At 45.1% G+C, this 27,143-nt stretch overlaps 1 protein-coding gene across 1 annotated transcript; it reads right to left on the reverse strand.

Moving 5' to 3' along the window:
- ARPC1A (actin related protein 2/3 complex subunit 1A) lies at positions 1 to 27,143 on the reverse strand. The gene is made up of 10 exons (XM_079718454.1): positions 27,052 to 27,143; positions 21,793 to 21,885; positions 19,640 to 19,744; positions 12,978 to 13,200; positions 10,548 to 10,655; positions 7,887 to 8,099; positions 5,781 to 5,856; positions 5,391 to 5,584; positions 1,969 to 2,059; positions 1 to 391 (listed from the first exon to the last, which is right to left on the reverse strand). Exons 2-10 carry the CDS (start codon positions 21,854 to 21,856, stop codon positions 353 to 355), a joined length of 1,113 nt encoding a protein of 370 aa, XP_079574580.1. The 5' UTR covers positions 21,857 to 21,885; positions 27,052 to 27,143; the 3' UTR covers positions 1 to 352.

Genomic DNA, 27,143 nt, shown 5'->3' on the forward strand with positions numbered 1-27,143 from the left:
CACATTCAGTATTTTTATTTAATTTTGTAGCGGACAATTTACATACCTCCCCCACCCCTTCCTTTAAGTTAGTGTGACAATTGTCCATAATAAACTACTTAAAGAGAAGCTTTGGTCAAGAATGGAATGAAATAGCAAAACAAAAAACCAAAAAACAAAACCCAAATCACTGCTGCTTTTAAAAAACCAACACTTTCACCAATTATCCTCAAACAAAACACACAACAAGGTTTGCGCCATATGTGTCTTCAGTGTTTCCTGGCGGCCGGCTCTCCTGCCCATCATGCGAATGGCGGAGCTGCCCGGCGCAGCCTGTCCGTCCTCATGCTGGATCTGGGCGGCTCACTCAGCTTCACATTATCCGAAGGCCCTGGATAGAAGACTCTAAGGTCTGGAGAGCGGCAGGAAGAACACCGATGGTCAGTGGGGACTGGCCATCCTGGCGTTTTCCCCAAGGCACTACCCCACACCCCCTCCTTCCTGGCTGAGACCCACTCCCTCTGAGATGGGCTCCGGGACTATGGCCTGCAGACACTCTCCCAGACAGGGCTCCCCCTGCTGGCCCTTCCAGGCCCTGCGCCGCCTTGTCCCCACGGCCCCAGCCCACAGGCTCCGGGCACACGCCTGCTCCCAGGGCACGTATATGCTTATCATCTGTGTCACTGGCCCTCAATCCAGATGCCCTGATGGCAAGCACTCCCATGTTTCTGTGGCCCTCACGCAGCCAGCCTGGTGCACAACGCCTAGCGGTGCTCAAAGGCGGACGGACCAGAGAGGAAAATGCGCTGGAACTTCCCAGCTCACTCGCACAGGAGAAAGGACTTGGCCACAGGGATCAAAGGATGAAGGGCGGAGCTAACCGCCCAGGTGGAGCTAATTGCACAGGTGCGCGATGCCCCAAAGCAGGTGAAGGTAACAAGGGCAAGACGTGTAGAGGCAGCAACATCAATCATGAAACCGCACAGGCAGTGGCAGAATTCTGTAAGCGTTTAACTTCTGGGGGTTAAGTCCGCAGAGCTGCACACCGGAGCTGCTCTTAGCCCTGCCCCTCCTCCCCGCCTCCTCAACCCAACCCCGAAGCTGGAGGGTGCAGAGGCCTCCGGCGTTTGTCCTTCATGGTCACAACACCCCTCCACGCGGCCTCCTAAATCCCTCTAGTCCAGAACCTCCTGGCCACCCCCTGCCCCCCAGCACGGCTGGAGGCACATCCCCGCCACACGTTCACTCTGGCAGCCACTGTCCAGGGTCCAGGCCACCTGCATGTCACAGCAGGTGCCTTTCCACGTCGGTTCCGGGGCAGCCCCCAGCTGCCCGCAGGCAGGGCCCGCTCTGCTCTGCTTCCGCAGGCCCCACAGCGGGGCCTGAGTGCAGCACGTGCCCCCTGAGCTGCTTGGCTGCTCTGCACGTGCTGCCCCTGCAGCTCAGACCGCTCGCCCGGAGAGGCAGCTCAGGCAGTCCGTGCAGCCCCCCAATTCCTCAAGGTGAAAACAGAGGCACTGGCTCCTCTCCCGGAGCCCCACCCGACCCCCACCCTCCCCTCTCTCCCACGACGAGCTCCCCGAGGGCTCCTTCACGTCCACGTCCTCAGTGCCAGCACCTGGCCCGGCACCCGGCAGGCAGACAGTGAGTGCTGACCCGACTAGTTGGTGTCAACCATAAAAACACGTCTACAGAGTTCAGCTAGTCCGGGCCCAACCTGGGGCCCGCCACAAAAGCAGCCCCCAGCCCCCCTCAGCTACTCCGAGGACCTCCAGAAGTGTGGACTCCACCTCGGTGAGAAAGTGCGGCTCTCTCCTGTAACAACTCCCAGGGTTTCAAGAGAACCACAGCCAGTGCACCGCGCTCCTGATGTGCACCGCGCTCCTGACGTGCACCGCAGCTGACGGCTGGGTCCAAGAAATGAGGACCAGTCTTCTCATGGGAAGACTTCCAACACAAACGAGATCTGTTCTGAAAGATAGACGATACCTTGAAATCCCAAATGGTCATGGCTCCATCGATGCCAGTAGTGCAAAATTTGCGACAATCTTGCTTGTCTGCCTCATAAATAGACACTTGACTGAAAAAAGGCAAAGACAGGAGAGAGACTGTAAGGCACATGGTGGAAGTGAGCTCCAACCTTCCTAGAAGGGTAACAGCATTTTCAGGAAACGAATTTTCTATCAATTCCTTTAAAGTGTCCATAGATATTAGTCTGTAGGGATCTGACTCAGAAAATATTAAAATGTATTTTATTACCAGATTCCAGAAAAGAAAAAGACTGGAAAGAGAGAAAAGTTAAGAATGTGCATTAATTAGAGGGACGTGGAGAAGCAGGACAATTCAGGCCACACAGCGTGCACCCTGCGGAGCCAGGAGAGGCCACAACCACAGCTGTGACTGAAATAGACACAGTGCTTAAAAAAAAAATACTAGGGCTTCCCTGGTGGCGCAGTGGTTGAGAGTCCGCCTGCCGATGCAGGGGACACGGGTTCGTGCCCCAGTTGGGGAGGATCCCACATGCCGCGGAGCGGCTGGGCCCGTGAGCCATGGCCGCTGAGCCTGAGCGTCCGGAGCCTGTGCTCCGCAACGGGAGAGGCCACAACAGTGAGAGGCCCGCGTACTACAAAAAAAAAAAAAAAAATACTAGAGGGCTTCCCTGGTGGCGCAGTGGTTGAGAGTCCACCTGCCGATGCAGGGGACACGGGTTCGTGCCCCGGTCCGGGAAGATCCCACATGCCGCGGAGTGGCTGGGCCCGTGAACCATGGCCGCTGAGCCTGCGCGTCCGGAGCCTGTGCTCCGCAACGGGAGAGGCCACAGCGGTGAGAGGCCCGCGTACCGCAAAAAAATAAAATAAAATACTAGAGGCATCATGAAGCATGACTGAAATCCAACTGGCTCCAAGCCAAAACTCCCAAATTACCCTCTAGGACAATGAGGGCATATGAGTCAAAAGCTCTCCTTACATTTGAAATTAATCATTATTAATATTAGCAACATTCAGACACACCACAAAATTCCAACCAAGCTCAGCAGAGGAGACTGATGAAACAACTTGGCTTAGCCTGATTATCTGAAAAACTTTCAAGAAAACCAATTCCACAGCTCAGACAATATTTGTCTTTCTCCCCGAAATGCCTAGAACATTCCCTGTGGGGAAGGGGATGGCACACACCACCTGTTTCTGCACAGCCTATGGGCTAGAGAATAGCCTTTACAATTTTAAGTGCTTAGAAAAAAATTAAAAGGCTATTATTTCATGACATGAAAATTATGTGAAATTCACATTTCAGTGTCTATAAAGTTTTATTTTATTTTTAAATAAAATTTTAAATTAATTAATTTACTTTTGGCTGCGTTGGTTCTTTGTTGCTGCTCGCGTGGTCTTTCTCTAGTTGCGCTGAGTGGGGGCTACTCTGTGTTGCAGTGCGTGGGTTTCTCACTGCGGTGGCTTCTCTTGTTGTGGAGCACGGGCTCTAGGCACGCAGGCTTCAGTAGTTGTGGCTGGTGAGCTCTAGAGCGCAGGCTCAGTAGTTGTGGCGCACAGGCTTAACTGCACTGCAGTATGTGGGATCTTCCTGGATCAGGGCTTGAACCCATGTGTCCCTTGCATTGATTGGCAGGTGGATTCTTAACCACTGTGCTACCAAGGAAGTCCCTATAAAGTTTTACTGAAATACATCCATGCATATTTATCTCTGTACTGTCCATGGCAGCCTGCAGGCCACATGGCAGGGCTGTAGTAATTGTCATGGAGACCGTGTAGTCCTCAGAGCCTAAAATTTACTCTCTGGTTCCTTATACAAAAAGTGTGCTGACCCTGCTCTAGGGTAAAGAGGACTTAATATCTGCAAATAAAAGCAGTCACGCCAATCTGCAAGGGTCTTTTTATTCCTAACCTCAAAGTCTCAAAACGGCAATGAGAGCTGTCTCTTTACAGATACACAGTCTGCAGAGAAGCTTAAGAGAACCTCACAGAAAATAATTTTGAAAATCATTCAAGACAGAGAAACTTGAAAAGTGTGGAGAAAAGTTCTGCTATGCCTTCAAATGACTACTTTTCAATAGAGCACAGATTATTTCCAGCCTATTTTAAGTCCAGTGGCCCTTTCTGCTGAACATAACAACCTGCAGTTAGAAATTCTCTTGAAGAGGGACTTCCCTGGTGGTCCAGTGGCTAAGACTCTGAGCTCCCAATGCAGGGGGCCCAGGTTTGACCCCTAGTCAGGGAACTAGATCCCACATACTGCAACTAAGAGTTCGCATGCTACAACTAAGACCCAGCGCAGCCAAGTAAATAATTAAAAAAAGAAAGTAATACAAATCTTATAAAAAAAGAAGAAATTCTCTCAAAGAGAAAGTCTAGAGGTTTCCATTATTCTTCCCATGATAATCACCCACATTAAAGTCTCTCAACACAAAATGTCTAGTCAAAGAATACTGTGCAGGGCTTCCCTGGTGGTGCAGTGGTTAAGAATCTGCCTGCCAATGCAGGGGGCACAGGTTCGAGCCCTGGTCCGGGAAGATCCCACATGCCGCGGAGCAACTAAGCCTGTGTGCCACAACTACGAGCCTGCGCTCTAGAGCCCATGAGCCACAACTACTGAGCCGGTGCGCCTAGAGCCCATGCCCCACAAGAGAAGCCACCGCAATGAGAAGCCAGCACACCCCGATGAAGAGTAGCCCCTGCTCACCACATCTAGAGAGCACCTGCGCACAGCAACGAAGACCCAACACAGCCAAAAATAAATTTAAAAAAAAAGAACACAGTGCATTTCTCCTCTAGATTGAAAAAAAAAAAAACCCACCAAGCTTTCTGGACACGACACAATTCTACTGTCTTATTTAATCACAGATGCCTGATGAAAAATAAGTAAAGGAGTTTTTTGTTTTGTCATAATGATGCTGAAAAATCTGTCTCTCTAGTTAAACGATCTTCTTACTTGTACACCTTACTTGAAATCCATGGCTGAAGTGACAGCTACCTTTCAAACAGGATATGACTGTCAGGTGCTCACTATTAGAGGAACACGACATTCAGGAAGGTCTCCTTTTGTCCTCAGTCAAGTTTCTGAGAAAGCAAGACCCAGAAGAGGCTGCCTGACAGGCCGCGCCAGCTTACAGGCCCGCAGCAGGGCCTGCGTTCCGCACGCGGGACGCCCAGACCGTCTATGCCCTGAAGGACGTAATGACTACGTGGGGGCGGCTCGCTCTCTGTGACGAGTTGGAAGTAAGAGCCTGCAGCCGGGAAGATACAGACCCCTCGCCGCCCCCGTTCCTGAACGGATGTCTGGGCCTGCAGGACACAGAACATCACAAGGACCCGTCAGGAAACAAAGAGGGGAGAAGGGCAGCCTGGTCACCTAACACTTCTGCACAGCCGTCGGGCCGGGGGCTGGGCGGCACCTACGTGATGCTGTTCTGGTGCAGCGTCTCCAGGGCCGTGTTGCGGTCCTCGGTCGTGGCCCGCTTGTCCATGTTGCGGAAGCGCTCCATGGCCGACATGTTTCGCTGGATGCTCTGTTTTGGGATGTCTAGTTTGGAGACGAAGGTCAAGCAGCCGCGGTCGTCACAGCTAAAGAGCATGGGGCAGCAGTCATGGCCCTGAAACGAGGGATCGGTCAGGCTCTGCAGGGTGTGCGCCCAGCGAGCGCCCCAGCAGAGCGGCCCCACCATGGGAGCCTCTCGAGCGGCTTCCCCTACAAGGCTGCTGCTCCGTGCTCATGCGCACAGCCACAGGGCACGCCCTGCTCCCGTTCTGGAGAGTAAGCACAGGCCCCGGTGCAAGAGAGATGCTTACAGCGGCCACGACGCTGTTCTCCGAGACGAAGCGCACACTCAGGAGGGGCAGGAACTCTGTCTTCAGAGTTGAGACCCTGAACACAAGAACAGTGTTAACCCGAGATGGAGCAGACCACGCAGCCTCTTCAGACACGGACGACAAAGGACCCGTTCTCGTGGGGGCTTTGGCAGGATGAAAGAACACTTACGTTAAGAAGAGCCCCATAACCCAGGCCTCCAGGAATCTCCAGCATGAGCCAGCCCTGAGGTGACCCGCAGATGTGCAGGCCTCTGCCCCCTCTGGCTGTGCCCACCCCTCCCGCACCCACCCCTCCTACACCCCTGCTCACCACAAACTGCCCTACACTGCGGTCCCAGGAGCACTGGTTCTCTGCCGCCTCGGCCTTGGCTCCCCCTGCCCCGTTACCCACACACCCTTTCTGCTCCTCCTGCTTTTCCAAAGTCCACCCCAGTCTCTGAAACGAGGCTTGAGTTTCATCACCCCCATGAACAGCCTTCCTGGACCACTTCAGCCTGCAGTGGCTGCTCCTTTCTCTGGCCTCCTAGAGTTGACTGTCACCGTCACGCGGGACTGAAGGCCTTTCTCTGCTCCCCTCTCCTCGCCTGTGCTCACGTGGGCTCCTAGAGGGCTGGGACCACAGACACTTATGGGAGTCTATTCTGTGCCCGGCCAGGCACTGGGGCAGGAGCTATGGCCACCGATGAACACGACACAGTGTTGGCCAGCCAGGAGCTCACATGCGAATGGGCCGTGTGTGTGTGTGTGTGTGTGTGTACACGTATGCTTCATGGTCATCTGGCCGAGAGATTACAGATACGGCAGCAAACATGCTGGTTGTTGAAGTAGGATCATATGGCTCCATGTAAAAGATGATGCATTTTGAAACTGTGTCTCAGGAGACACCCCTGCCCTATCCCCTTCAGTACAAATGGTATTGGATTAAAGTCCTAACACCTCATCTTAGGCTCTTCTGTGGCATACCTGGCTCTTACTACATGAAATACTCTGATATGGAGAAGGGTAGAGGATGTAATCTGACTTGCAGGACCGGAGAAGCCAAATAATAAATCAATTCAAAGGTAGACAAGAGCTTATAATATAAGCATGTGCTAAGAGCTTATTATGCATTACAATAAACTGTACAGAAATCAAATAGCCATGACAAAACACTATTGAATGACAAAGAGCAAATTACTATACAAAATGTATACCATAATCCCACTGGAGTTAAAAATGAAAAGATATATGTGTCTACATATGTACAGAAATCTTCTGGAAGGCTTCATAATTTAGATTGGGGGGGTGTTTAAAAAATTAAAAAAAAAATTCACCCCAATCAGTAAAATATATATATTCTTTCTGAAATGTCACTTTGTTGTCAGTGTGGGGCAGGGGGAGTCAGATGTGACTGGTTCCCTGCACGGGGGACAAGTCAGGAAACCATTACAGGTGGGTTACCTTTAGCTGCCAACGGAAAGGATTCACCGGGACAGAACCAAGATTCACAAGCGGAAAGGACTGCAGTCACCCTCTCCCTCTAGACACGATAAGCAGACACAAACTGAAGTCTGATGAGACACACACTGCTCTCCTCAGGGCCGAGCAGGCACCTCCTCACAGCGAGTCTCTGCGATTCGGGCTCCCCCAGCGCACACACCAGGGGGACTGGCTCCCAGGGTGTCAAGTGTCACTGCATGAAGGCCCACATGAATGGAGCACTGTCCACTGACTACAGAGTAAGAATACATCTCCCACTTCATCTAAGGCTGCCTGATGCCATTTACATGTTGTGAGGAATTCACAGGAACAGACTAAACTGCCGTCTGAAGGAACTCTTACCAGAAGCAAACCAGGAGACTCCTTTGGAGGAATCACAATCAGCACTTCCATTAAGAAGTGTTTCTGGAAGTGAGACCTAAGTCTTCAAAATTTCCCCAAATGGACAATCTAAATGTGTGAAGGTAACTTTAAAGGCTGCCTTGCAACCTGGTTCGGATTTTTATGCTGGTGCCCTGCACTTATACCCAGGGAAAGGCAGCCTCAGGCCAGCTGCTAAGATCCCACCCCACTCCTCTCTAAGCCCAGATGAAGGCAGACACTCACTGCACACTTTTTGAGGCGTCGGCAACGGACACGGTGCTGTCGTGGCTGACCCAGGCCAGGCGGCTCCCGCTGGCGGAGAAGCTGACCCCGTGCACCCAGCCGCCAGTGCCACTGCCACCAAACTCTGACATCAGCTGACCAAAAGGCATCTTGCTGCCCCAGGGTGTACTGGCTGGCTTCTCATCCACTTCTTTAATGTAGGCAGAAAACACTCTGTGGTTTAAGGGCAGGAAGAGAAGGAAGGAGTAAATGAAAATATCCGTATATAGAAACAGGCCACAGGCAGCTGCTGTAAGGTGTCCCAAAATGAAAAGATACTGACTCATCAAAAGCAAAACCTGATGGGCTTCCCTGGTGGTGCAGTGGTTGAGAGTCCACCTGCCGAGGCAGGGGACATGGGTTCGTGCCCCAGTCCGGGAAGATCCCACATGCCGCAGAGCGGCTGGGCCCGTGAGCCATGGCCGCTGAGCCTGCGCATCCGGAGCCTGTGCTCCGCAACGGGAGAGGCCACAACAGTGAGAGGCCCGCGAACCACAAAAAAAAAAAAAAAAAGCAAAACCTGATGACAGACAAGTTCAGATACACAAACCTCTTAAGACACAGAAGGGTTCTAAGGGCTGCCTACAGTTGATTCAAGTTTGGCCTAGGTCGTGTCAGGCACCACTCTCAGGGCGCAGCTCTAGAAGTGATGGACACAAAGCCCTTCCCTCCTGGAGTGTATCCAGCGGAGGACCTTGCTGTCCTGCCCCTCCCCGCTCCCTGGCCCATGGCAGACTCTGCTAAATGAGCACAGCATACTTTCGTGTCTGCTTCACCATCATTCTTAACACAGCAGTCCAGAGCCCACACAGTCAAATGGTAGGAGAGAGGAAACTATTTGCTACTCTGCAATAAACCACTAGTATTAACTCATTTAAAGAAAGAAAGGGAGGGACTTCCCTGGTGGTCTAGTGGTTAAGACTCCATGCTCCCAATGCAGGGGGCCCAGGTTTGATCCCTGGCCAGGGAACTAGATCCCACATGCTGCAACTAAGGAGCCCGCCTGCTCCAACTAAGACCTGGTAAAACGAAAGGAAGGAAAGAAGGAAGGGAGGAAGGAAAGGAAAGAAAGGAAGGAAAGAAAGGAAGAAAGAGACATCCAAAGAGAAAGTCAAGGGAGGCCAGTGAGAGTGGGCAGGCTCTCCCTAGTGTCACCCTCAGATCCAGTGTCCAGCCTTTGTGGCAGGTCTCGTCTGGGATGATGGCGGGTCCTTTACAGCCTAGGGTCATCAGTCTCTTTCTCTAATTCCATGAAGCTGTGTGTAAGGATGTTCTGACCCAGAGCTGGGAAGCAGAAGGGCTAGAGAACAGCTGGGGATCTGCCCTCCAATGCTATTTCTTTATACAGCTTCTCTTCAAAAACTTCTGAAACTTAAAGACTCCTGAAGCGATCTGGGATATTTTCCCCCTAAAACAATAATGGCGGCAGCAGCTCTGGAAGAGGCAGGACAGTGGAGAGGCAAAGGAAGCCTCGAATTATCTGTAAGTTAGATGATGTGACCTCAGAATCTCTGTGCTTTAAATCTGCATCACGATGGCTACTGCTTTAGTCATCAGAAGCCAGGAAGAACTGTGCTGCCAAATTGAGAGTTCGACCAGAAAAGACCCTTACCCACAGGACCACAGGTCAAAGCCAAGTTTATTTCTGGAAAGTAATATTAACAACAGAATTGTAAGCTATTTGTACAAGCAGATTTTTAGACACAGCCTGACAACCCAGGTGGTATGGTTAAATTCCATCTTCTAAGGGAGCTGGAATGACTCTGGGTAACACATCACAACAACAAAACTCCTGAATATGAAAAAATCTTTACTGTTAACACTGGTTCTCAAGTAGAAGAGCCAATATTTTTCCAAAAAGTACCTTGACACTATTGTACTCCCATCCCACAGCCAAATTCCCATACATATCCTTTAAAAAAAAAAACCCAAACCAAAAACCCCGTGAGGATTCTTGGATATAAATCCCTGGCCAGGTTTTCTGGAATTTCTCCACATAGCTTACCAAAGAATGCTGCACCCCACCTCCCAGCCCACCATAGAGTCAACATGAAGCAACATTTGCTTTTCTTCTGGCTAAGGCCGGGGTGGGGAGGGGGGAGCCTTCTTGATAAAGAACAGCTTTAAAAAGCAATTACACTGTATGACCCTTAAAGCTCTCAGCAAAGTGGCTGTGTTTCTTCTAGTCTCATGCTAATGACAAATAAAGAGATTTAACTGAAAAGGAACCGCACAATAACAGCTCAGCAGTGCCCTGTTCATCTCTGTTTTGTTGATCTTGGTTTCACTCTGGAATTTGCCCAGTCTGCTGCCTGGGTATGAAATGAGAAATAACACCGTGGGAGCGGGGGACCCTGTACCTGGATGTTCTGCCTGAGGAAACTTCCTGGCTCCGCCCCTGCATCCCTCCGCCTGCCCCTCCTGGTCCACTGCTTTCTATTGATACCTCCTGATTTCCACACTTGTTGTAGCTCCTTTTCTAGATCACAAGCTCCTTTCATCTCTGGGACCCTCATGGGGCCTAGCACAGTACCTTACAAAGAAAAGGAACCTCAAAAATACTTGCTGAAAGATGAAAAACGAAGAGCTCAAGGCCGTCTATCAATCCTCACTCGTTCCCACCTGCATTTGAAATCACAGGATCCTGCTGCCAGCAAGACGTTGTTGGGATGCCAATCCAAGCTGAGGACCGTGGAGCGAATGGGTTTTTTAATGTGCTTGCTTACCCACCTACAAGAGAAAACCCGTTTTAGTTTATCCACACATCAAGCAACCATCCCCAAATGACCTACAAATGTGTGTCAGGTGAAAACACCTACACGTGGTGCTCACATGGCTGCCGAGTGTTCTACCAGAGAGAAGGTGCGTTTCTAGAGGAAGAGAGGAAGGGGAACCATATGTGGCCCCTTTGCTCTCCTGTCTTTCAGGCTTTGACGCTTTGATCAGAGCAGCCAGTTCGGAACTTTCCCAGCTACCAGAGGATCCTCATCATTAAGTATATTTATGGATTAACTCTCATACCGTCCCCCATGGACTTTCACATTATGTGTAACTCTAACCTTTGAAATAAAAATTGAGGTTTGAAATCACTTGAATTTTTTTTAAAAATAAATTTATTTATTTATTTTTGGCTGCGTTGGGTCTTCGTTGCTGCACGTGGGCTTTCTCTAGTTCTGGCGAGCGGGGGCTACTCTTTGTTGCGGTGCGCAGGCTTCTCATTACGGTGGCTTCTCTTGTTGCAGAGCACGAGCTCTAGGTGCGCGGGCTTCAGTAGTTGCAGGGTGCGGGCTCAGTAGTTGTGGTGCACAGGCTTAGTTGCTCTGCGGCATGTGGGATCTTCCCAGACCAGGGCTCCAACCTGTGTCTCCTGCGCTGGCAGGTGGATTCTTAACCACTGCGCCACAAGGGAAGTCTGCTGAATTTTTATTACAAATATTCAGTGATTTGTTCCTTTGTTTTGGGTTAAGTTTGGGTTGTAAAATAGTTTAATTTCCTTTCTAAGTCTCCGTGAAGCTGCAAATTCTTTATTTTTTCACAGAGAAATCAAGAAATTAGCAGAACCTCTTGCTGGTGATGGGCCTCTGACTAACTCTCTAGCTCCACTAAAATGTTTATGTCTAAGATCAGTCATTATTCTGGCCTAATTCAATTTCTGTCCCTAAACTGCTGCTTAAAAACCAATGCTGTTCTGCTGCTTAGGAGCTGAGAGACTTACTCTCGAGCAGAGCGCCCTTCCTTGAATGTTAAATCACTTTTCTATAGAATCTTTTTCGTAGCGGCTTTTCTGAAAAACAGACAACATTCTGACTTGTTTTATAACAGTTATTCTACCTTAAAGGCGTTTAGAGGTTGTTTTAAAGTACTTGCATCCTACAAATGAATTACAGTGCCATAGCTGAGACATTCCCCTGAACATAATGGCTTGTTCAAGGGACAATACCTTGTACTACAGTAAAGCCCAATTTGCCTGAATCTGAGACTATTTTTCAATGAATAAAAATGCAAAATCACTGAGGTTGAAAGCTACCCAGGAAAAAAGCTGTTTCTAATCTATTTGTTACAGTGAGCCTTCTAAACAATTTCTTGCAGGCAACATTTTGTTAGCCTTATTTTTACACATGCTTGCAAGCAAGAAAAACCGCAGGTCTTCAATTCAAAATTCAATCTTGTTGCAAATTCAGACTTGTTTCAAAGAATCAAAATTCCTGAGGTTTTACTAAATTACAAACTGTAATGTGATAATCCCTTCCTTTCCTTGTCTCAGACAGTGACACATGAAGAGTAATGTGTACCCATCTATTTTTAGTACAAACACTGCCAGTTTCGCACTAAATGACAATTCCATGTTGAAGCGTATCTACCACCCTTTCTGAACATGTGCCAGGTACAGCAGAGTGGTTTCCTTATCAAAGTAAGCAGGAAGGAGTAGTTAAAATAACTTACTTAGCCATTAAATAAATCCCTGTATTTTGGCTGGCTCAGCTCCAAGTGGTTTACAGTATAAAGTAAGTACAACAGGCTGATTATATTTCTGAGATTCTGGTCAAATTTTAAAGTTTAACAGTTTAAACAAGTAAAATATTATACCAGGACACAGATTTGGTATAAAACTTTAAAGAAAGGAGAATATTGTTATCTGTAAGACTCCTAGATATTTTAAGTCAATAGAGACAGGGAAAAAAACTTCCTTAGGGCACTGAGCATCTTTCAAGTTTATAATAATTTATATATCAGAGTAAGAAAACAGCAATTTAGACAGTACAGAGTGAGAAGAGTTGTAGCATCTTAAAGAACAAACAAGTCAGGACATCAGAACATGGAAACCACAGTTCGATATTAATATGAGAAAGATGTGAGATTGGACTCATTGCACACAGAAGAAGGAAAAATGCTCAGAGAGAATGGAGAATTTCAAAGGAAAAAAAAAATCTCCAGATGAGGAAAAGATGAAGTTACAGTTAAGCCTCCACCCAGTGCCTCAAGAAGTCACCAAGGACACAGCAGTCCAAATGTATGATTCTACAGAGAGATAAAAATACTCATGTTGCTCACCAGTCATTTTCGGACTCGAAGTAACAAACAGAAATGAGTCGTGCTCCGCTGCCCACAGCAAATTTGTTCTCTAGCGGGGACCACTTGACAAAAGTGGCTGCACGGTTAATTCTCAGGATCACCAGGGTCGGCTTCCAGACACCATCTTTCTGACTCCACACGTAGGCATTGCGGTCAGCCCCACAAGTGACGATGCGGTCACTCTTGGGAGCCCAGTCGATACCTGCAAGTTGAGATGTGGTGGCATCTGCTCTGCCTGGCCATCGACAACTGACACGGCACCAGCAGGAGGGCACCAGCATGGCAGGGCTGGATGTGGGCTTGGGACCTTCCTCCCCAGCCCATCCTTCCCCACCTATGGTCCTGGTCACCACCTCACACACAAAGGCAAGGATGTTTCTCTGCAAAGTTCCGTAACTCAGGATCCTCTGGAGGCCAGGCAGAACAGAGCTGTTATAATTGCGGAGGTGACAAACCAAGCAGGGGCATTCTTAACACCCAGCCACATATCTTTAGAATATCTGATCTGAAGACCCTTTTCTTCCTTCTTTATTGGATTTTTTTTGCTCTGAAAGTACCTTTATTCATTCAGTAACAGACCTTGGTCCATGATATTAACTGAAAGTGTGCTATATGGCCTACAAATAAAACAACATATAGGGTAAACAATCATCAGTATAGAGAGGGGAAAATATAAATTATGATTCTTCTGAAGCTCACTGTTTTTTAAACTAACCGAAATACCTTTTTTACATGATACAGGTTCTATGAAAGAGTCTTTGAGTATCTTTGCATCTAAATGAGGAAAAGACCTAAATATGTATCTGAATGTAAGATTTATTTTTCTTATTTGATCAGACTTTTACTTACTTGGTGCCTCTATGAAGGATCCCAAAGTCAAGGTCAGTTTGTTATATACCAAGAGTAAAATCTGCTATGACTCAGTCATTTTATAGTTACTGATGAGGTATTTTCTATAAGTATAACTTAACACTGAACGTATAGAAATACTACTAATAATTTTTTATTATAGATATGTCTCTAAAAATAATTAACATTCTTAACATTTACATGAAAAAAGTAAGAATCAAAGTCTCCATTAGCCATAAATCACAGTGACTTTAGTAGTGTGAACAGTTTATGTTCATTCACCTACAGGAATAGTCAGCTCAATTATTCATACCAGTGAAGGGAAAAAGATGGGGAAGTGTATTCTCAGGGATACGTACTTTTATTTTAAATCTATTCATTATAGGACAGCTTTGCAGCTCTCTTTATTAGATTTTAAATTTATTTATTTATCTATCTATCTATCTATCGCGGTACGTGGGCCTCTCATTGTTGTGGCCTCTCCCGTTGCGGAGCACAGGCTCCGGACGCGCAGGCTCAGCAGCCATGGCTCACGGGCCCAGCCGCTCCGCGGCACGTGGGATCTTCCCAGACCGGGGCACGAACCCCTGTCCCCTGCGTCGGCAGGCAGACTCTCAACCACTGCGCCACCAGGGAAGCCCTAACTTTTATTTTTAACTACAAAAGCAAACCCATATATTATCACGAGACAAACATCACAATGGGACATATGCAAAGTCAAAAAAGCCCTGCTTCCATTCTTCACACACATTCTTCCCGCAAAGGATACTAATATCATGGCAAACATTTTCTCCTGTTTTTTATAAATCAGCAGTGGTAATACATTATTTTAGAACACTGATCTTATCATAATAATTTCCCAAAACATCCCATTGTTGTACGTTTTATTCCCAATCACTTATTAGAATAGATAAAACTGGAATAAACATTCAGGCACATAACCTTCTTGCTCTGGTTAAAATGATCTCCTTATGATAAATTCCCAGAAGTGTGATGCAAAATAGTTATTTTTATGACTGTCTTGTTTTCCTAACTTGATTACCAGCTTCCTGACAATACGAAGCGAGTCTCTGAAACTACTGTGGTGGGCAGACCCTGGAGTGGTCTCCGAGATTCCACCTCCTGGTGTTCACGACTCTGTAGGAACCCCCTCCCTGTGGGTGTGGGCAGGACCCCTGACTCACTTCTAACCAGTGGAATGCTGGGAAGTTGAGATGGATGTGACCAGTGCACAAGATTACCTAAGAGCATGGCGCCCCTCTTGCTAGAGACTCTCAAGGTCTTTCTCTGTTACCCTCTGTTGAAGAAGCAAGCTGCCATGAATCTCTCAGCTGCACGGAAATGAATTCTACCACCATCAACCTGAAGGCGCTTGGAAGTAGATCCCTCCCTGGTGGAGCCTCTGATGAGAACAGCCCTTCCGTGGCTGACACCTTGATTACAGCTTATGAGACCCTGAGCAGAGGTCCCAGAGAAGCCAAGCCCAGACTCTTGATGCACAAAAAACTGTGAGATAATAAATGTGTTTTGGTTTACGTTGCTAAGTGTGTAGTATTTGTGACATGGCGATAGAAGACTAATACATCCTCTAATATCCAGAATATTGCCTTGTAATGAGAAAACTCAGTGATTCTGTAATGATTTTGACAATCTCAAATTTCACCCCATTCCAATATCACCACCACTTTAATTACACACACATGTATTTTATAAGAATTCCTGAGGTGCTTAAAAAAAATCAATAGATCCTTATTCTCTAAGAAAAATACAAGGAACTGCCTTCTGCTTCGTTTTATAGTTCTAAGTCTACTTCTGTGGCTACATCTTTCATTTGAATATAGAAGCTGTAAAACCAGAGTCTTAGCCTCAACCTGTTTTTATTTTTTTTGGTTTTTTTGCAGTACGTGGGCCTCTCACTGTTGTGGCCTCTCCCGTTGCAGAGCACAGGCTCCGAACGCGCAGGCTCAGCAGCCATGGCTCACGGGCCCAGTCACTCTGTGGCATGTGGGATCTTCCCAGACCGGGGCACGAACCTGTGTCCCCTGCATCGGCAGGTGGACTCTCAACCACTGCGCCACCAGGGAAGCCCCCTTCAACCTGTTTTTAGATAACATTAGCTTTTAACTCTTTTAAAACACACACTTGTTAAAAACAGAGTGGGAAGGGCAAATATTCAGTAAAGGCAAGTTCTCATCTCTTGCTAATTTAGCGTTGCACCTTTTTTTGTTTTCCTGCCATCCGAAGACTTCGAAGGAAAAGAAAACGAATCTAATATCTATCCTGTCTTTCCTATACTAACTATATTTCAGGATAACCAAATAGTAGATGAAGGTAAGCATCTCTTTTATGAATGTATTCCAGCTAACAGAGAAGAAATGATAGATTTAGAATATTATCATATTGCAGCCACTATTAAATTAATGGCTATGGGCACTGATCATGAACAACTGCTAACATCACAGAAAGAAAGACAACCGGACATTATGTGCCTCCTTCATGGAAGAACCTACTACCACCTAACTTCAACTAGCAATTCACAGGAAACACAGAGGACGGAGAAATATGTGAAACACCATGGGCTTGCAATCCATAAAACCCAGGCTCTGGAAAACACTACAGGACAAACAACCCGATTTCTCAATTTTCTTAACAAATAAATTGCGAAGGAAAAGAAAGAAGGGAACCTATAAACTTAATAGATCAACTGATCATAACCATGTGTGTACCTTATTAGGATGCCAATTAAAACAGACTATTGTATTGGTTATTGCTGAAGAGTCCTTACCTTTTAGAGACGCAAACTGAAATATGAAGTGATGCAATGTCTGGGATGTACTTGAAAATAGTACAGGAAGAAGAATTGAGAGTGAGCTGAGAACAAAATTAGCTGTGAATTGATAACTGCTGAATCTGAGTCATGGGTATATAGGGTCTCGTTACATTACTCTGCTTTTATATGCTGTCTATTTAAAAGTGTCCACAGTAAAATGTTTTTTTTTTTTAAAGGAGATGGTGATCAAGCATTTAACACAAAACAACAAAGTCAGAGAAAAACACCAGAACTCTGATATCCCTTTGATGCATGCCATACTCTTTTTCTCTGTAGTACTGAGCAGACTTTTCTTCTAAAAAGCTTCAGAGGGTAATTTTCCTTTTCCGTAGTTACTATCTCTCTGAGAAATTAAGTTTGATCCTTGGTCTCCTGCCACAGAGTTATATTTAGACTTTGCCAACAACAGTTTTTTCAGATCTAAAAAAAAATGTCATTTGAGCATTTGGACAGAAAACAGGCCCAAGTTCAAAGGATTCCAGAAGAGAAGCAGGGGGAGAAAAAGGACATAACTAACTATTTCACTTTTTTGGCTATTTCTTTGGTCTTTCATCTTGGCCCTTGCTCATTTATAAGTATTTCCTAATGTTAAAATTCCAATTTAAAATATGAGTGTTCTTATTTTTAGGCTGTAAGGCCACTGGCAAAGGGACTTAAAGACAATAGGCCAAACCTCATAAAAATAAGGTCATGGGAAAGCAACAGCAACAAAAATAGAAATTATGTCTTTCGTGCTGGTTTGGTAATATAGTTAGTCGGTTCCTGACTGGCATCACATACAAAGCACTGGTAAAAGCAAGAAGGGATGGTCATAAGTTTTTGCTGGGGATACAATGTAAGGGGTGCAGAGGGTCAAAACATACTACGTTTTTCTCTGATTGGGGGGAAGGATATATTTAAGCTAATCAGTATATTAGGGGATGAGAGCCAAAACTCAAGGGTCCCAATTAAAAAAAAAAAAGAAAATTACCATCAGTCCCTGTGCTGCCCACTTAAGTGCAAAAAATCATGTAAGAAGGGAAACACAAGACTGTGGTGAGAAATTTATAATTGAAAAGTTATGAAGAATAAGTTTTGATGTGCTTGGCAATTGTTTAAAGCAGTTGAATCACTTAGAAAATAGGATAAAAAAGAAACTATGGTAGTAAGGGTCAAAGACCAAGAGTTCTCCCTGAACGCAGCAGTAAGTTAGTATGTTTTTTTAAAAAGTAGCCAGACAGGGCTTCCCTGGTGGCGCAGTGGTTGAGAGTCCGCCTGCCGATGCAGGGGACACGAGTTTGTGCCCCAGTCCAGGAAGATCCCACATGCCGTGGAGCGGCTAGGCCCGTGAGCCATGGCCTCTGAGCCTGTGCGTCCGGAGCCTGTGCTCCGCAACGGGAGAGGCCACAACAGTGAGAGGCCCGTGTACCAAAAAAAAAAAAAAAAAAAACAGTAGCCAGACATGATTTAACAACAAAGCAATACACTGTCTTGAAATCTGGTATCAAGATATGGTTTACTAAATTCTGAAAACATTGTAAAAATTCTCCATTTTTTCTTCCTTCTCCTTTATTTCACACTTGCTTAATAAAACTCAACACTGCTCTGCTTGCTACCTTTACCCAACTATTCATTGATAGTTTTTGTCAAAGATGAAACTTACTGTACACTTAGGAATCTGCCTCAGAGCTAATGCTTTACAATCCAGTCTTCTACAAACTGACAAGAACAAGTTAAAAACTCAATGGAAAAATGGTTAGGAGTTTTGAACAGTAAAGTCATGAAAATGAAAACCCAGGTGGCTAATAAACATCTGCTCAACCTTTCTATTAATCAGGGAAATGAAGCTTATAGAGTGACCAAAGATCACTCATCAGCCAGTCTGCTTCTATCAAGCATGTGTGGGGTGTGGGAAGATAAGCACGCCTATCAGGGCTGCTGGAATGCAGGCGATCTGACACTGCCTGGCAAGGCTGAAGATGTTTGCACCCCTGTGGTACAGCAAGTCTCCCAGAGACATTCACACCTGAATGGAGATCTGCCCGGGGACGCTCAATTTAGCACTTAAATGTCACAGGGAAAAAGTGGAAGCAACTTAAATATCCTTCAATGGAGGAAAGAGTAAATAGATGAGGTATGAAATGCTACCCAGCGGGTAAAAGGAATCAATTTGATCTAGATACACCTACATACAGAGAACTGAGAAACAATGTGGAATGCAAAAGTAAGCCACAGGAGATGCATGCTATGATGCCATTTATGCAGTATTTAAAAATTCTAGCCAATAGTACTAAAGACTGCTTACACACACTGACACACAGACACACATACACGTATGTGAAAGTATAAAAAACGGACTGGGACAATGTCATACCAATTACAGTGTCTTCTGGGGGAGAGGAATAGGACTGGTGGTGAGAGGAGACTTTACCATTATCTGGAATAATACTTCTTATAATAATATACTTCTTATAATCAAATCTTTGTTTCCCAAGTTTTCTGGCACAGGAAAAAAGATAAATAGCTGCTAATTCTGGGTGGCAGGAATATGGGTGTTTGTTATATTACTCTATGTCCTTTTCGATATTTTGGAATGTCTTCCTTGCCCTAAAAACAACATACAGGAAATTTCTGGAAGACACAGCGTTCCCTTAGGACTTGGGAACACAGCTTGGCTTGCAGTTGCACACAGCTGACGTGCTGTCTGGTTTTGCTTTCATGTCTCATCTAATCTAAGCTCTCTAGTCCCCAGAGTAGGTTGTGTTTTCTGTAACACTAGCAGAGCACTGCATACCAGCTGGGCTCAGAGACGCACTTAAAAACTGAGGTCACTATTATATATTTTCTCAAATTTTCTCAAGAAAAATCAGTAAATGCTGCACTAAGTACCGTGGCAGACTTCCTTTACTAGGCTATCTGTTTACACAGAAGCGTGCTAGACTTGGAAATGCCGTACTAAGCTCATGTGATCTCCCTTTTTTACCTGTGATGTGTCCGTTGTGCTCCTTGAGTTCATGAGCTTTCACCCACTGGCTCCCGTTCTTCTTGTAGATGTGGACTTCGTGGTTATTGGGGCTAAGGGCAATCTCTGGAGAAAAAAGTCAATAGTTAACACCTGAACTCGAAACTGTCATTAAAAAAAGGGATGTTACAGTTGGCATTTTAAAAACAGATTGAAGGAAGGAACAGGAAAGCGGTTTCAGAAAATGGTTCCCAATATTCGTCCTGAAGAATTCCTTTATTATTTTTACCTCTACTTGGACCCTGTATTTTAAAATGTTTTCTAGAAAAACTGAATTAAAAAATTCATTTTATTAGAAACATATACAACTGTCAATTAAAGTTCTAACCAGTAACAAATAAATAATATTATTATACTTAACTGATATAATTTTATTTATTTTATTTTGTTTTGGCCCAGCCGCTAGGCTTGAGGGATTTTAGTTCCCCGACCAGGGATCGAACCCAGAGCCCCGGCAGTGAAAGTGCTGAGTCCTAACCACTGAACCGCCAGGGAATTCCCTTAACTGACATAATTTTAGTCCACAGTAAATATATTTGACATTTTAGTTTGCCTGTACAACACTATTAACGACAAATATTTAATTTGTTAGACTTTCTGAGATACTAAAAATAGCTCATAGGCTTTCATTACTGCTGTCATAGACCCAGGATGGAACCACTAGTTTATAAAAACAAACAAACAAAAAAACCCCCCAACAACCCTTGATACTACTGATAAAATATATTGAAGTTTTTCTTTACAATAAAGCCAATATAAATCACAAAATAAAATTCTCAAGAGAACTCTCTTAGACCAATCTAAAATGTTAGGAATATACATATATGATGGATTTTTTTGGAACTTATACTGGTATTTTTTCCTTTCTAGTTCATCCATTTTTTAAAAATAAATATCGATTTCTTAAAATTAAAGTCTATGACCCAAACTTTAGGTCAATCATTTAATAGTTCCCCCATCTATCATATCCCCCATTTATACATAATATCCAGAACAGGCAAATCCATGGAGACAGAAAGTAGATTAGTAGTTGCCTAGGGCTGGAAGTTTTGAGGAAAATTGGAAGTGAATGCTAATGGGCATAGTTTCTTTTTGGAGTGATGAAAATATTCTGAAACTAGACAGTGGTGATTGTTGCATAATTCTGTTTAATATACTAAACACCACTGAATTGTATACTTCAAAAGCGTGAATTTTATGACATGTGAATTATATTTCAATAAAGCTATTATTTTAGACAGTGAATAAATACCTAACTTTTAAAAATAACTCATGGACATAATACTACACTTCTGTTTTTAGACTTTTTTTTTTTTTTTTTTTTTTTTTGCGGTACGCGGGCCTCTCACTGTTGTGGCCTCTCCCGTTGCGGAGCACAGGCTCCGGACGCGCAGGCTCAGCGGCCATGGCTCACGGGCCCAGCCGCTCCACGGCACGTGGGATCTTCCCAGACCGGGGCACAAACCCGTGTCCCCTGCATCGGCAGACGGACTCTCAACCACTGCGCCACCAGGGAAGTCCCCAATTTTTTTTTTTTTTGCCTTCTCCTTGTCATATTACCTGCACTTTGCTTGCTGTACTACACCTACTTCTAAAAGTCTTCTCCATCCCTTTCTAGTTTGCTAGAGCTATAAAACTGGAAACTCAAGCTTATTATAAATAACATAGTAAACACTAGATAATACTGCTCTCATTACGCCACTTTGTAAACCATATATGTCTTATTTCTAGGTCCTAGTATTCTGACTAAATGCTGGGTGATGAGTGTTACTGTACAATGTCCCAGACATTGGGTTATTAGGGCAATGAAAGATGTCTCTGATATAAACTGTCCTCCAGGTGGTACTGTAGAAAAAGAAGTGGACAAGGAGCCAGAAGGCCTGAGTGCTAATTACGGCTCTGACGTTAACTTGGGTGTAACCACTAGAAAGTCCTTCCAACCCTCTCAGCCTCGATTTCTCTACCTGTAAACCAAAGGACTGACCTAGTTCTCTCTGAAGCTATATCTATGTCCTGTTCACATATGATATTGAAATATGTGATCCCTAAAAGTACCTACATCTAAGAGAATCAAAGGTACCAAAATAAAGGAGCAAAGTTAATAGCATACTTACGGGTACGATCCCTGTTCCAGGCATGACAGGTGATTGGCTCTAGTAAAAACTGATGCAGGGACATTATTCTTAGTGTGTTCAAGGGACAGAAAGCTGCAACAAGCAACAGAAAAAGCATTTAAAATGGCAGGCAACCCATATTTAAGTTGTCTGGGGATCCTGAAATGTTTGGGGATAAATAAAACAATTCTGCCTTTGAAAAAGACCAATCTCAATGTCAAAACTTAATCATTTAAATACAATTAGCACTGTAACCACGTCAAGGGACTCTAAAACCATGAGTTAAGGACTGCTGGGGTACAAGATATTCACACAGTCTCAAATGATCATCCCACAGATTATTTCTTAATTACAAACAGAAAAACATGCGTTTACAATAAAAAAATCTGGCAGTCGCCACCTTAACCAAGCAATCAATCTTAGTATCATAAGTAGTGGAACAATATAATCTGATGGGCCTCCTGACAGGAGACAAACTGAAGGGCACACCATCACTTATAAATAGTGACCACTTAATTTATTATCCAGACCGGAATACTTTCAAGAGAGCATAAAGGGGCACTATTAATAATTATGCTGCAAAAACAGGCCACAGGACTATACTGGAGAAACCTGGTAATATGGCCAACCTACCTATGAAGTATTTATGCCAAACATATTGTATTTATGCTAAATCCAATCAACATCTGGACCTAATTTCCAGTTTACAGGAAATAAAGGGAAGTGGAATTAGTTAAGTAACACCAAGGGGAAACAAACAGTTAAAACCAGAATGTGTGCCATCCTATAAAACAATTGGCCTGGACAATTCAAAAGAGGTCGGGGTGGGGGAGGGTGGCGGTTCTAGATTAAAAGAGCTATGAAAACCAAGTTTGATAAATGAAACTTGACTGTAAATCTACATTTTTTAAACAGCTGTAAAAGATGTATTTTGTAAAATAGGAAAAATTTGTATTTGGACTACCTATCACACAACAATACGGAATTATTTTCAACTTCTTAACTATGATAATGGTTGGCTGTTAGGTAGGAGAATGTCCTAACTCTTAGGAGATAAAGATGATGAAGTATTTAGGGATGAAATGTCATGATGTCTTCTGTAACTTATTTCCAATCATTCAGGACAACAAGTAGATGTATAAAGAGCAAATGTGGCAATACGTCAACAACTGGCGAATCAAGGCAAAGAGTAGGCAGGTGTTTGTTATGTTAGTTACTCTTTAAACTTTTTATTGTAACTAAATGAAAAGCAGGAATCTGTGAAACATCATTAAATTAAAAATCAAATCACACTCTCCCTTCTATAGGCACCCAAATCTAGATACACTGATGAAGCAGCTTCTACCTGAAATAGGAGAAATTTTTTCAAAAAAGCAGTCAGCGGCCCCACCCCCATCCCTTTTTTATCGTTTCTAATAGGCACTCTCACAGCACTCAATACTTAAGTACAAGTCAACCTAGGGTGGAGACTGAAATGTGAGATAGGAATTCTGATGCAAGAAGGAAATGAATGGAAAGGCCATCAGAAGGTTGTAAAGTGAACAATGAAAGTTCAGACAAAGCAGAAATCAGTCTTAGTGGAAAGCAAAGGAAATGTCTCTGCTAATTGTTGTAAGGGAACCTAAAGGTCAAAAAGAGATAAGTGTGCCCTTAAATAAAATATCTGATATCTTGAACTGGCAGAGAAATATCAGTGTTTCACATTCTATTCTAAAAGTGAGGATATTTAGGTCATTAATTTTTTTTTACGGGTACATGTTCTAGAAAGCAAATTGCAACTCACAAATAAAATCTCTAACTCGAAATAAAAAAAAACTTTTAAATGAATTTAAATAAGACTGCTTAATTTGTCTATTTTTTAAAAAAATAAACCTCCAGAAGCTCAGTGCATGATTCTTTTTCTCTGATATCATACGCTTACCCATTACAAAAGGTTTTACTCAGTTACTCAAAATAGCATGTTATGCCATAAACACCTGCTTAATTAAAAGCAATTTAGTTTATATGCCACATTTTAAAGGCTTGTTAACTGAAACAAAATTGGTCTGCAAATTAATAATTTAATGTAAATATCTACATGCAATAAAAGCACACATTTCATGTACAGTTAAAAAAGAAAAGGTGGGGGCTTCCCTGGTGGCGCAGTGGTTGAGAGTCCGCCTGCCGATGCAGGGGACACGGGTTCGTGCCCCGGTCCGGGAAGATCCCACATGCCGCGGAGTGGCTGGGCCTGTGAGCCATGGCCGCTGAGCCTGCGCGTCCGGAGCCTGTGCTCCGCAACGGAAGAGGCCACAACGGTGAGAGGCCCGCGTACCGCAAAGAAAAAAAAAAGAAAAGGTGGACTACCCTGGTGGCGCAGTGGTTAAGAATCCCCCTGCCAATGCAGGGGACACAGGTTCCAGGCCTGGTCTGGGAAGATCCCACTTGCCTCGGAGCAACTAAGCCCGTGCGCCACAACTATTGAGCCTGTGCTCTAGAGCCCGTGAGCCACAACTACTGAGCCTGCACACCACAACTACTGAAGCCTGTATGCCTAGAGCCTGTGCTCCACAGCAAAGAGAAGCCACCGCAATGAGAAGAACCCCGTGCACTGCAACGAAGAGTAGCCCCCGCTCACCGCAACTAGAGAAAGCCCGCGCACAGCAACAAAGACCCAACGCAGCCAAAAATAAATTAATTAATTTTTAAAAAGTCCTCAATTTATATAAAGAAAAAAAAGGTGCAGACAAAGGCTTTCTCATTCTAAACCTCACGGTTATAAGCAATGCATCAAAGCCTTCAAAAGAGGTAAACATTTACTCAACGGCATAATTATTTCTAAAATTGCATTTCTAATTTCGTTATAGCATTCAAGTTCCATATTTGGACATACACTTAGACCTGTACTTCCTTCTATAATCTATTTTAAGTCTGTAGGCCAAGACAACACTCATGTTTGTCAGATTCATAAGACACCAGTAAACACAGCCTGTGTTCATTAAACTCAGTGAAAGGAGAATGATGACAACTTGAATTTTGTACAAAGAAAAAGAAACCTCTGTCGTAGGGTGATAATTATAATTTCTAAACTGTGATTCATATTTAAGTGAAATCTGAAAAACTTTGTCTTAACGAGGGTAGAGAGAAGAAAAAGGGAGAGACAAAAAGGTGCTGCATTAAATTTAACAAACTTCTACTGATGAACTTTTAATGTCCAGCACAGAGAAAGAACAATTTATAGGACATTATGATTCCAGGGACCCCCTCTACCCCCCAACTCCTTTCTTTACCTATCACTTGAGTCATCCTGGTATTTGGTTAGCCATGGGCTGTGGAGCCAAGAGGACCCGGGTTTGAATCCTGGCTTTGACACACAGTAGCTAGGAAACCCTGGGAAGGTCACTCAATATCTCAAACTCATTTTTCTTCATCTGTAAAATGGACATAGAACTGACATCCCAAGGCCAGTGGTAGCAGGGTTGAATAATACGTGAAAGCATGTAGTTCAAAGCCTAGCCTAAAACAGATGCTCGGTAAGTTAAGTTAGTTCCCTTTCTTCCTCTAACCCAAGGCTTTTGAACCATCCCTAGAAATACACACCAGTAAGTACCCTCTGAACTTGGAAACACCTACCTAGGCTTTAAATTCTCAGTCCTGGAGCTTTAAAGTATTTGTACAGTGGGGATTTCAGTTCCCTGCTTGGGGTCAGTTTTCGAGACGTGATTCATCCAGTTTCTAATTGCTCTCAATACCCAACCCAGCAATAGCAGGTGCTCCGACAAGGTCACCACACCCTCCCCAGCGTTCAGAGACAGGTTCCAACTCCAGGCACCAGCCTCACCAGCAGACCAAACTTCCTTAGGCAGAACCTGTTTCAGCACAGGATTAGTTACCTAGATCTGATACTCTCCCCCAGCAGGAGATTTAATTTTCCAAGAATGATCCCCTCCTTTAATTGTGGTAAGTAGATGAATTAACCTCGGAAGGCCTCCGAATAGGTTGTGTAGGAAGCAGCCACTTACACCTACTCCCTCACAGGGCAAAAATAGCCTCCTGAATGATAGCTTCTCCTTTTCTTTCTTTCTTTCTTTCTTTTTCTTTTCTTTTTTTTTTTTAAGATACCTGAAAAACCCAGGGCCTCCGGGAAACCAAAAGGTTAGATTTAAAAACTGATAAAAGAGGGCAGAACTAGGATAATTTAGGTAATTTCAGCAATGAGTTGAAATAGATAAAAGTAGGTCAGCATTTCCTTCCGGTTCCAAAGCCCCAGTATGAGAACTGATGGCTTTATAATTAAAGATTCTAAACTACAATTTATTAAGTGCCTGCCATGTGCCCAGCAGTGTAGTAAGTACCAGGTTGGGGCCAAAAACACAAATAAATCTGACACTTTCCTGGTCCTCAAATCTGCGGGGAGAAGGGTAGAAGAGGAAGGGGAGCTAGATACACAGACAGAGAATGCCGAGAAGCAGGAATAACTGCTAACATTTATTGAGCACCTACTCTGGGCCAGGAACTATCCTAAGCAATTTATGCAGATAAACTCACTGGAGCCTCAGAAACCCCCTGAGGATCTTATTACTACAGATGAGAAAACGGGGACTCAGAGAAGCAATCTTCCCAGGGTCATCCAAGCAATGGTGGCGCCGGGATGGCAATCTGGGCAGCCCGACCGGAGGGGTGTGGTGGGAAAGGCGCTACAAAAGGCTTCCACGGAGCGACCAGGAGCGAAGAGGTACAACTGTGACTTAGGAGAAGGCGGCACCCAAGCGGGGGGATTCTTAAAGAACTCGGGGCAAGGTTCTTCTCGAGCTCGGGAAGGTCCCCCAACAGCTGAAGGATGGAAGGCGGCCCTAGACAGGAGCCAAACATTCCAGGGGCGCCTACGGCGCGCAGGGACCCTATTCTAGACGCTGAAGAAAGGAATGAACGGTGCCTCGTGACGCTCGACTGGGGGGAGATGATCCCATTCACCACAATATTAGAGACTGGGATAAATGCCCACAATGGAAGCGCAGGAGAAGCAGCCTTTAATTCTGGCATCGGAGGAGGCTTGGAGCTCGAAAATCGTGAGAATGGGATCTGGACGTGTGGGGACCCCAGGGCTCGGCGGGCCCCTCTGAGAACGCGGCTTCCCCGCCCCCTCCCCCGGCCAGCCCCTCAGCGTCAGGGCCCCACGGCCTAAGCCCCCGCCTCGCCGCCCCCGCGGGTTCAGATCCGGGACGAGGCCGGCCCAGGGGAGGCCGGCAAGGCCAGAAACTCGCCCCTGCTGCGCCTTACCTGGGGGTCGGGGCCGTCCGAACGGGCTCGGAGCGTTGAATTCGCGGACTCTGGTCAGTCGACGCGAACAGGCTCCGGCGGGCGCGGGCGGA

Source organism: Hyperoodon ampullatus, assembly GCF_949752795.1.
Source record: "Hyperoodon ampullatus genome assembly, chromosome: 14".
NCBI lineage: Eukaryota > Metazoa > Chordata > Mammalia > Artiodactyla > Ziphiidae > Hyperoodon > Hyperoodon ampullatus.

What these genes read in the sequence shown, in the direction of transcription:
- ARPC1A (XM_079718454.1), bottom strand. Translation starts at nt 21,856, where the DNA reads ATGTCCCTGCATCAGTTTTTACTAGAGCCAATCACCTGTCATGCCTGG. An exon ending in GACGCCTCAAAAAGTGTGCA is followed by an intron (nt 5,857 to 7,886) that starts GTGAGTGTCTGC and finishes TCTTGTGTTCAG; the next exon opens with GGTCTCAACTCTGAAGACAG. An exon ending in CTGCACCAGAACAGCATCAC is followed by an intron (nt 2,060 to 5,390) that starts GTAGGTGCCGCC and finishes GCCTTTTTTCAG; the next exon opens with TCAAGTGTCTATTTATGAGG.